The 12,247-nt window shown below is 32.6% G+C and overlaps 1 protein-coding gene across 3 annotated transcripts in view; it reads right to left on the bottom strand.

The window, feature by feature from the left end:
• Positions 1-13: 13 nt before the first annotated feature.
• LOC111507183 (protein croquemort) overlaps positions 14-12,247 on the bottom strand; it is a 184,680-nt gene continuing 172,446 nt past the window's right edge. For all 3 annotated transcript variants that reach the window (XM_074181615.1, XM_023162461.2, XM_023162464.2), the window contains 5 exons: positions 11,331-11,540; positions 6,982-7,193; positions 3,286-3,453; positions 2,929-3,126; positions 14-1,458 (listed from right to left, as the gene is read on the bottom strand). In XM_074181615.1, the coding sequence (XP_074037716.1) occupies positions 1,215-1,458; positions 2,929-3,126; positions 3,286-3,453; positions 6,982-7,193; positions 11,331-11,540 (1,032 nt within the window). In that variant the 3' untranslated portion in view covers positions 14-1,214. The remainder of the gene's footprint in view (positions 1,459-2,928; positions 3,127-3,285; positions 3,454-6,981; positions 7,194-11,330; positions 11,541-12,247) is intronic.

Below are 12,247 nucleotides of genomic sequence, written 5' to 3'. Positions count from 1 at the left end.
TGAAATAACGACATAAATAATAACAATTCCATTTATTCATCATTGTAATAAGTACAAAAATATTTAATATCACAATATAAGTTTAGAGTACCGTTAAACATTAGAGAAAAACTTGACATTATTTTATGTTGCTATTTATAATCTGCATAAATACTTTTTTGTAATATCACTAATGGCAAAAAGTTAAAAACAAAATACTGACTTTTTGATACCAACAGAAAGGAGTGATTTAGTAATCAAAAAGTTGTATGCTGGCCCTAATTATGGCACAATGAAACATTGGCACTAAAAAAATTACAAACCAAGTTGCACTCAAAAGCTCTGATCATTCTGTGTCAAGCACAATTAATTGTTAACGCCTCTCAATTTTGCTGATTTTTCAAGACATGCCAAGAAAAGCTTTAACAAATATTCATATTCAATAGTGCACTGACAGATAGAACACAAATTTACTAAGATATAAATTTAATGTAAAACATACTATGAAGTAAAAAAATATATAATTGCTAAAAGCTCTTAATTCCTCACAAAAAGTGGCGCAGTCAGTATGAAAATATAATTATTTTGGAATACAATTCCTTAAAAAAGTGGCGCAGTCGGTAGGACTACTCAAATGAAAAGTTAAACGAGAGACTGTTTCGGTTTTACTGTTTATTCGAATGAGCATTCACTTAACGAAATAAACTCTTCTGAAAAAAAAATTGAAGTATAAAATTTCTGAGACAATCTATTAAATGAAAGAGGCGATTGCACTCCTCAAGGTGTTCAGATGAAAAATTTAGTAGCATGAGCGGAATTTATGGGCATTAGCAATATAATTATAAAGTATTAACTATTGCTTTAGTTGTAAAGTTGGTGTATGTATTCTTTAACTTTTTGAGTGCCATTTTCCGAACATTTAATTTAAATAAAAGTACTATAACAGCCGAGTTCTCTCTTCAACTAAGGTGGTCATAGTAACATTTCAGTCATAGCTTCCAAAAATTAAAAGCTCATTCTATTTTAAAAAAAAATCCAGTAAGTGGTGCACTGAACTTTTGTAAATTTGATTTTACTATACAAACAAGGGAAAGAAAGTCTTATTCTGATTTCATGCCATAATTTACCTTTTTCAAAACGGAAAAGTGAATCAACAAGCCGGATAAGATTATTATTTGAAAACTCAATATGTTGATTCGTCTAAGGTCGTACTTTATGGACTGAAAAAATTCTAGTTAGAATTGATCCTGGTTCAACAACTGCTCCTCCTCACTTTCCTTCCATCCTTTTCGGAATGTAACTATGCAAGCAATCAGTGATGTCAGCAGTCCAATGCAGATTATTCCGTATCCAGAATAATTTCCCGCAGCTGGCAGTAATAATAGGATTTTGACTTGCGATGCAAGAGCTTCATCTAACTCTGCAGATTGTTCAAACCAAAACGCAGGCATCAACCTGGTTTGCACATTTTCCAACATTCTGAAAATAATAAAAAATGCAAATGAAAAATCAACCAGTCTACATTAAGAAGGTATGAGTTGATATGTTAATCTTTCCCAACTGTTGTACACAGAAATTTAGCAAATACAGGTCAGGAAATGACTACTTCCCACATATTGTATTAGATTTGGCAGATATATGTAAAAACAAGATACCTGTACTTTATTTTTGTTTTTGATATTTTTGAACGGATTCGATAATTCAGTACGAGATCATGTATGCAGAGATTGAAGTCCCCACATATCGTATTACAATTGATAACAGCTTCTCATAGAAAGGGCTTATTGTGTAGCATCAGCAAAAGGAACACTTGCGCAAAGCAAACGCTGACTGACTGGGCATATCCTATATCATACGGACCATATAAATACATTACATTACCATTTCTCATTCGATATATTTAATTTTTCATTATATTCAATCATTTTATCAATTCAAAAAGGTATCACCGATTTTTCACAAACAATTTTAGGTTATTTGAAAAAAAGGTTTGAAAAAAAAAAGTTGTAGATCTTTATCTACAACGTTCACATTTGAATTGTTTTAAGAAAAGATCTAGTTTATTTTTTCCGTATCTGACATATTTTTTTACATGACCAGTTTTATACTCATAAGAAATGAAATCTCAAAAACATTCATTTCTCCAAACATTCCTATACAGAAGGAATAATAATAAAAATGTCATTTACTGGTGAATACCAAAGAGCCATCGACCGAAGTCCTTCAGCCAGTGTACAATTTTTGAATATTTGCAGTGATTCTACTGTGTAGAAACGGTGGGAGAGATTAATGTTTCAAGATTTCATTTCAAAATATTTATTTCCTTTTATGTACGTATCTCTACTAGATACTGTCATCAGACTCATTTGATTTCTGTTACAGTGTTGGTACATGAGATATTTCCTCTCGGCTTTCGGGGCTTTGTTCACAAGGGGTTGTTAATTTTCAACACATATTTTTTTCAGAAGATAGTTCCATACATGCAGTCGAGCCACGTTGAAGTCAGTCAAATCCCAGGCACATTGCTATCTGGTTCAGATCTTCCCTGCACTGATGCGAGGTAATACCTCGAAACTAGCCTGTAGATGATCTACTCCATTCATTTCAGTGATTCTGCTGCTGAATGGACAAGAAGCATCGGCAAGACTATCTTCTGTGAAGTTACTTGCATAAATGTCTATCAGATATAATTCAATGTCCATCGTGGTATTATTCGGGGAAATAGTTGTTTTTCGGCCAGCATTTACCAGATATTTCAAGATATAATTTCGAAATATTATTATTTTCTTATGAAATATTTATTTTCTTACGAAATATTTATTTTCTTACGAAGTATTCATTTTCTTCAACACAGTCATCAGACTTAGTGTCTTTCTTTTCAAGAATTATTTATATTGGCTTGAAACGCTGAGTTCATATACATTATTACTGTTGAATGAATAAACTCACTTAATGCCATCCATCTGCTGCATCTGCAAATTCAACTGAAAGGAGGCCCGAACAATCAGCGGCAATCCAGTCATTGCTTCTAAGCATAGGAACATTTCATGTTTTTCCTTAACAGGTTTTAATCCTTCTATAGATTCCAAGTAAAATGGATCTGCTTGATAAAAATGAGGGAAAGATATAAAAGCAGGAGCTCCAAATCTGAAACAAAGAAGAATAATGTAATAATATTCTGATTACCAGATCATAAATCATAAAATTATTTAAGGAAAATTTATACTGATTTGCTGTACTCTGCTATCGCTTTTGCTTTTACATGATTTCTTATTGAGTAACACGAATCAAAGTCACAAAACTCACTTGCAAAGAGAAACGTTCCTAACACCAGACAGTTGAACACCATTCGGGACGAAACATTCCATCTCTGGATATTGGGAGCCGTTGTCGAACGTTCGTGCTCCGCCCACATATTTATGACCATCTATGCCATGTAGAGTCAATTCCCCATCATGATCCAAAGCTACTGAGCTGAAAGTGCAATACATTTTATATTTAGACTTTTTTATAGATCAGAATAATTTGTACAGTTAATTATGAACAGTATACAAAAATTTACCAATAATATGGAAGCAAAATACTGATTAACTACTTTAGCCCCACTTCACCTGGATGAAATTCTCATTTTACAAATCTTCAGTAACATTTATTGTAAACAAAATACGTAAATGTAAAATAATATTATATTTTCAAACCATTATGAGCCAACTTTCTATCATTCATTAGATATGTCTCTCATAACTATTTTATGAAGAAATGGGAGCGTTGGAAAGTTTATATGATTCATATAGTCTGTGTGACATTAGATTCTCTTTCTTATACAGGGTGTTCATTAAACATGCAGCAAAAAATTAAGGGGCTATTTCTTGGACTCTTCTAAGAATATTTTGTCCTTTGATGATTTTTGATAGGGCACTTTGTTTCGAAGATACGAGGCGAAAAGAAATTTCGACAATAACAATTTTGGTAATTTTAAAATTATTAACTTAGCCTAAATAAAAGTATAGCGTACTACACTGGACCTACCAAGTAACAAAAAATCTAACAATTCCGTTGGTACCTATCAACAACATTCCGATTACTACAAACGGCTGCAGACATTCAATTTGCTGGGTGTAACACAATCAGAAACGATCCTGGTGTTTTTGGAAGAGTTCGGGAGTTGATGAGGAGAAGATTGGATTCTCACATCCGTGCTGGGGGTAGTCATTTTCAACAGTTCTTGTAGATTAAAAAACATTACATGTAATTTTTGGTAATAAATTGTTATTATCAAAACTCTTTTTCTCTCCATATTTTAGAAACAAAGCGCCCTACCAAAAATCATCAATGGACAAAATATCCTTAGAATAGTCCAAGGAATAGTCCCTTAAATTTTTGCTGCATGTTTAATAAACATCTTGTATATAAAACTAAGGAATATTTGTGTAATTGGAAAATAATCGAGTTTTGGAATCACACTAGTTTTCGACTTATATATATTTGTCCGATGATCACGAATCCTAAGTCCTGGTCTACTTTCGGAGATATGGCCACTCAAATGTTACTTACAAAAACTTTACTATTTCAAGAAAGGGGTATATTGGAGATATTAATTTTTGGGAAAGAAGTGCTTTGGCTTTCTTTCAGTTTGAGTCCGAAAGTTAATTCTTTGCATGATCTACACATTTCTGTAAAGAGTTTGTTTCGAAATTAATTGGTTTCTTTCTTTCTTTGGGAGATTCACAAATTTTTGGCATGAAGATGGAGAAATAGAAAGCCAAAACCTTCCTTTCCTACAAAAACTTGTATTTACCCAAGCTAACCTTTTCTGCAATAATATTTCTGAATCATATTACCATCACTAGAAATTTTGTAATAATTTTTAGGCAATATCATCACAGTTCAAAGTAATGAAATGGAAAATGTCAAAATTTGAAAATTTTACGATGCTAAATTCTAGAAAAATGTACATATTTGTTTATTCATACAATTAAGTACACCTTTCGAATGAAATATTACACAAACTTCAAAAAAATAATATTTATACAATCCTATTGAAATGTACATTAATGGACACATCAATTCATGAGGAGAAAAAAAGTATACTGATTATTTCCTTGAAATGAAACAATTGCACATTTATTTCGACTCATCAATGCAGTGAAGTCATCAATACTATACAGACACTGAATACAAAAAAATGTTAACAGTTTATCTTTCAAAAGAGTAAATGGTAAATTCTTGAAATGAGATGGTAAGCTGTTAAAGAGGTGGATATGTATCTTAGTAGATTTTTGTTCTTGCCTATGAAATAACTAGGTTATTTTTGTCTTTTTTCTAATGTTCAATAATTTCTGGGTACACAATGACTGCAAATAATGCCATTATTTTTAGGGTTAGAAAAGTTGGTTTGCAACTTGAGTCCCATTTATCTTCAAAACTGATTCTTACTGTTTGTTACCTTTTGTAAAATGAATATTTGTATCAAATGTATTTTGAGTTGAGTCACCCCAGGACAACACTATATAAAATATAAGTCGATGGAATAGTTAGTTATACATAGTTAGAACTGCTTGTTGGCTAACTACATCTCTTATTTTTTTTTTCAAGCAAATATAGTCTTTACTAACTTTCCCTCAAAGAGAGCATTTATATGTTCAGATCAGCGTAAGTAACTACCTATCCACATTCCCAGATATTTGACAGTGCTAGAGTTTCCTACCGCTGTTCATGTATTAGTATACAAGGATAAAGTTTTACTATCATTAAGGAACAGATCATAGTTTAATAACCAAATTTATATCATCAGCAAATATAATTGAGGTTATATTTTTATGAGTCTTTCAATTTGCAACTGTTGACTTCTTTCATTTTTACTTTGAACTATTTGTTTATGATTATATGAGTTGAATACAACTGGTAGTCTTGAATTTGTGTAAAGTGAATGTAGCAATATTTATATGATGGAATTGGCTTGATGAAAATCCATAACCAATATATTCAAAAAACACTTTATTGTGAGATTTTCACTCAACAGTTTTACAAAAACGCAACATGTGTTTCGCAATACAATGGCTTCTTCGGGCGTTCTTCACACTTTAGACACGCCTGAAGAAGCCATGGTATGGCGAAACAAGTGTTTTTAAAAAATGGAAGCAATATTTTGTGATCCTTTAACTAACAAAATATTCAAGACCAACTACACTACACAAATTTAATGGTTTTCATGTCAATTGTGTAGTGTATTGTTGGTTTCTGATATTGGACATTGCTTAGTTTAGGTTCCAGCGCACTTTAAATTTTAAATATTCATTAATTTGATTTAACACTAATTAAAGGTTAGGTTTTGGGGTTAGGTTAGGTTGAGTGATATTTTAATTGTGCTATTAAACATTCTTATTTATTTATATTAAAGTTTCACTGCCTAGTTGCGCTGGGACCTTAACTAGGTAATACCCTATCTATTGAAGACACTTTTCCAACAGCAGAACAAAAGTTACGGTTTCTTGACGCGCGTTTCGCTTTACCAAGTTAGCGCCCTCAGGAGATCATTATGACTGTCATAATGATCTCCTGAGGACTCTAACTTGGTTAGCGAAACGCGCGTCGAGATACCTTAATTTTTGTTCTGGTGTTGGGAATCTATATGAATTAATAAAATAAATAAGAATGTTGAACAGCACAATTAAAATATAACCCAACCTAGCCTAACCTTTCATCAGTAGTACTAATATCAAATTAATGAATATTTAAAAGTTAAATTAAAGTGTGATGGGGCCTGAACTAGGCAATGTCCAAATAAATTCCTTTTCGAGCGCTTAAGAATCCAAATAAATTCAAAAAGTTGACAAGAAAACAATTGTTTTTCTAACAATAACTGATCCTGTTACCCAACCAACATTTTTGGAAAGGGTTGATATTTCTGGTGATAGAGGCATTTCTCAAATACGCCATCGGATTGAATTATAATTCAGGTTTGGTTTTGATATTCAAAGTTAGTTTTTCTGTTATCCTTACCTACAAAGATCATTAGAGAAAATTTTTATGGTCTTCGTGTCTTTCGGTGGATACCATAGTTCTCCTGTAGTTCCTTCGACCTTTCCACATTGTCCTTTCCAGTAAGGAACACTATTTTGATAGTTCCAAAATCTTACAAGACCTAATTTGTCGATAGTATCACGGCCATTATTCATATTGAACAGGCCATCATATTCTGCACTGTTATTTCTCTGCAACCATAAAAATAATAAAATAAGTTGAAGATGTATTGCTGCCCATAGTAAACCTAATGAAAGAGCATTATTTTTCATTCAGAAACAATTTTTGATATCTCAAAAAAAAATCAATTCCATCAAAATTAGTATTCACATGAATGTACATAAGTCTTTGAAAATTGAAAAGATTTCAGCAAATCATGTTATTGGGTATGAACAATTGAAAAATATATGTTTTCATAATTATAATAATAATATATTTATTTCACTTGTTGAAAAGTACCAGAGAAAAAATATATGACACAGATTCATGTACACACCCTTTTTGTCTTTATTTCTCAAGCTATTTATACGAAATTTTAAATATTGAATATACTCTCAAAGTTTGATTTTTGAATGAAACACGCTATACTATTATATTTTTGAAAATAACCTAATTTTCTAAATCCGATGATACCCCATAGTTGATATTTGAATTATGGATTGGAACACATGGTTCTGTCAGGTGGCCAGCAAGATCACCTCTTTTAAGTCCTCGCGGGTTATCGGTGAAGTTGCTATGAAACAAAATAAAACAACTTTTGGCGTTTCAATGAACTGTTATCATTAGTTAGTTACTGAGTACATTGTTGGATATCGTATTAATAACAGAAATGATTTGAAAATGCCACAAGTTCATGACAGGAAAAAAAGCCAGCTTATTCATAGGGAATGTCGACATATTGCATTTGCAGTTGTACTAGAAACAATAACCCGTACGATAAAGTCGGGAGAGAAATTACTTCAAGCATTTTGAAGAACAGAGTTAAGACTAAGAGTACACCCCTCGTTAATTCTTTATTTATTTACCTATTTTTCCGTAATTTGGCTCAATGAATGTACTCACGAAGAGGCATTTTCAACTCATTTCTGTTATATCAGTACGACCTCCAACAATGTTTTCGGTTACTAACAATAACAGTTCATCAAAATGACAACAGTTATTTTATTGTTTCATAGCAACTTCCCCGATAACCCGTGAGGACCTAAAAGATCTAAAGGGGTGAAGTCGTGTCCATAATTCAAATATCAACAATGTGGTATCAACAATGTAATAGTATACAAGGTGTTTCATTTAAAAATCGAACTTTGATTTCTATTCTAGAAGTTGGAAAAAAATCTTTCGTTGTGATCATATTCAATATTTAAAATTTTGGGTTTACCATGAGTCTGTGTCATCTGGTATATAACAAGAGGAAAGTCAAAGTAAAATTACATGCAAATGAATTAGTGACAAAAAAACATAAACCAAATAACATAATGAACAAACAATGAAGAATATATGGAAAGAGATAAAATTACAGAAATTCAAGAGAATAGCCATTTTCATCAATCAAAAAAGTTTTCAATCTTGGTTTGAGAATAATTATATTAGGAACTGTTTTTAGGTACTAGAAAAATATTCAAAATACACAATCGTTAAATATACAGGGTGTTCCTTAAACACATGCTAATATTTAAGGAGGTAATTCTTAGACCCATTTTAAGGAAAAAACGTCCCATGGACGTATGTCCTAAACGCCTTAACTTTTGAGATACAGGGTGGCAAAGTTTTCAAAAATAATCAGTTTTTTAATAATAACTGAGATAATTTTGTAGACATCTTTGGCATATTTGGTACATATGTTCCATGCCTCAAGGCGCATTTTCTGATGTACAATTTTCTTAATTTTCTCTGCCAGTGGCGTACGTACGAGTTTTGAAATGTATATTTTTGGCGAAAAAAATACTACGCCACTGATTTATCTTGAATTAAAAATTATCCGACGCATGGTTTTCGCTCAAAAAATTAAAAATCGCTTTATTTAAGGATAAATTCCTTAAAAATCTGATGCGTGCATCGACTGAAAGCAAACTAAGAGATCAGATTTGTTGCAAAATAATTGAGGATCTAAAAGGTATTTGTTTGTTGTCAGTTGCACTGTTCTCAATTAAAATTACGTCATAACGCAGCACCGCTTAATAATTTTTGCAAACATAAATTTAGTTATCCATATTTCCTCTTGGAAATATGGAGTTTGTCGATATGTGATTTTCTTTTAAAGATTAAAAGCAGAAAAAACAGCGTACCCACCATAGCAATAAAAAACGAATTCTCTGTATGTACAAACGTCAGTAGCTAATATTGATGTTGGTTTAAAGTAAGGTGTTGGTGTTAAAAACTGTCACAGCGCGTTTTGATTGATTTTGAAGTGTTATTGAAGTTATTTTGGTAGTCCGCTGTTTTTCTGAATATCAGTAAATATGGTAAATTATACGAATGCGGAAATGGCGCAAATGCATTACGTATATGGCCTTGCCGATGGTAATGCAACAGAAGCCAGGCGCATTTATCAGGAAAGATATCCTAATCGTGCCTTACCAGATAGCCGAACCTTTTCAAATATTCATCGTCGATTTAGGGAAACTGGTAGTTTCAAGAAAGGGACTCCGGAAGGTAGAACTCGTGTAGTAAGAACTCCTGAAATTGAGGAAGCGGTGCTGCAAGAAATTGAGGAACATCCTGAGACGAGTATACGAGAAAGATCGCTAGAACTCTGGATATTTGTCATCAAATTGTTTGGCGTATTTTGGTTGATTTTTTGTTATACCCATACCATATTTCAAGAGTGCAGGCATTACTCCCCAGAGATTTTCCACAGCGTGTGAACTTCAGTCAGTGGTATCTACAAAGTATTGCACTAAATCCGCAATTTGAGACACAAATTTTGTTCACAGACGAAGCAAATTTTTCTCGGAATACCATTCAAAATTTCCATAACAATCATGTGTGGGCTGAAGAAAATCCCCATGCAATAACCGAAACCCATTTCCAACACCAATTTTCGGTTAATGTATGGGCAGGAATTATAGGTGATCATCTAATAGGCCCATTTTTTCTACCAGGACGCCTTGATGGTTGTTCTTATTTAAACTTTCTCGAAGAAGACTTACCTGGGTTATTGGAAGATGTGCCACTTGCGTTAAGGAATCGAATATGGTACATGCACGATAGCGCCCCTGCTCATTTCAGTGTAATTGTCCGAAACCATTTAAATACAGTTTATCCTAATCGTTGGATAGGTCGCGGAGGACCTCAGCAATGGCCAGCAAGATCCCCCGATCTCAACAGTTTAGATTTTTTTTATGGGGTCACCTTAAAACTCTTGTGGATAAAACTCCCGTTAATACTTTAGAAGATTTAGGAGAGCGAATAGTTGCATCGTGTGAAACTATACGAAATACGCCGGGAATATTTGAACGGGTGCGTAATTCCATGCGTAGAAGGGCGGAAGCATGCATACTAAGTGCAGGTGGCCACTTCCAACAATTTTTATAATCAGTTTTGGTATTATTACTAATTAACAAATGTGTGCTATTCGTTTAGACTTACCGTCACAAAATAAAATAAAACTCGTTTTTGTGAAAAATTTATTTTTTTGCAGATTATGTTTTCAAATATTATTAGGGAATTGATAATGCGTTATGAAGCAATTTTCAGATTCTCATTCATTTTAGAATTGATCTAATTTCTTAATTTGCTTTCTGTCGATTTTTATTTTTTTGAGTGAAAATCATGCGTCGGACAAAGAAATACCAGGAGATCAAATTTTCTCAAAAATAAATGAGGATTTTAAAAATGATTTTATTTTGAAAAGAAAGCATTGGCGTAGTACTTTTTCCCCAAAAATATTCAATGCGAAACCCGTAGGGATGCCACTGTTTGAAAAAATACAAATTTGTGTACATCAGAAAATGAGCCTTGAGGCATAGAACATATGTACCAAATATGCCAAAGATGTCTACAAAATTATCTCAGTTATTATTAAAAAACTGATTATTTTTGAAAACTTTGCCACCCTGTATCTCAAAAGTTAAGGCGTTTAGGACATACGTCCATAGGAAGTTTTTTTCTTAAAATGGGTTTAAGAATTACCTCCTTAAATATTAGCATGTGTTTAAGGAACACCCTGTATATTCCAACAACCGCAAGCAGTGTCAGTTCTTTCACGCACATTCAATTATCCCTGACCGTTTTAATATTTAAAAAAACATACTTAGTACCTAAAAGTCTACAATCCCATCTGCTTGGAAGGACAGGAGATAAGTATTGAAAATTTGTGGCATACTCACGTCTACAAACCATCCAAATTTCTGAAAAGGCACATTGATTCCTTTAACATGTAATTTGTGTAGTAGTTCCAACATCTCATCGTCGTATCCCTCAAAAAGGAATTCTTTAACAGTCTTCGTAACCGCCAGAGGAACTTTTTTCTCTTCCAGAAAAAAATTCACTCCCACTCTGACTAGATAGTGCTTATCCTTGACTAAATTTGCCACAGCCTGAAATCAAGTTGAGAATTAGGTATTTTGCAAAGTATGAATCTGTTGAATTATTAATTCATTATTTGTGAGACTGTATATAATGTCTGATATTGAATAGTTTGTAGTTGTCAATTTACTGGATAGTTACAATAGTTGAAGTTGTTGATTGTGAGTGTGTATAACTTTATATTAAAAGTCAGTTTCCTATTTTCATGTATTAACATACACAATAAAGTTCTTCTACGAAAATAAGAGTACAGTAGTTCAGTCCGCTTGATTCACGAACCATAACATGTATTCATGTATTAACATACACAATAAAGTTCTTCTACGAAAATAAGAGTACAGTAGTTCAGTCCGCTTGATTCACGAACCACAACAGAATCAAATGAAGGGCTTGATAAAAAACCATGTTGATATTCGAACTTCAAGAAAAATCACTTTCAATCTTGATTATTGTGTGGCAAAAATTTAGTGTCAAAGATTAATACTTCCAGACACATAAACCTATAGTAAAGTTTTAGAGGGTCAAATACATACATGAAAATGTATGATTTTTATAGCCCTGAGGTAAAAAATGAGTTTCAGAACCAAGCTCTGAGTTATAGATGGTGCAAGTGAAAATTTCGAAAAAGCTAGGGAAAGTTTGCGAATAGGGCATGTATGTATGACATTTATAATTTAAATGCTAACTTACTAACCAAACGCTGTTTGAACTGCGGAAA

Source organism: Leptinotarsa decemlineata, unplaced genomic scaffold (genome assembly GCF_025532065.1).
Source record: "Leptinotarsa decemlineata unplaced genomic scaffold, Ldec_3_MD MMD2_tig00026314_RagTag_RagTag, whole genome shotgun sequence".
NCBI lineage: Eukaryota > Metazoa > Arthropoda > Insecta > Coleoptera > Chrysomelidae > Leptinotarsa > Leptinotarsa decemlineata.
Note: the sequence above shows the minus strand (reverse complement) of the source record. Positions and strands in the feature narration are given on the sequence as shown.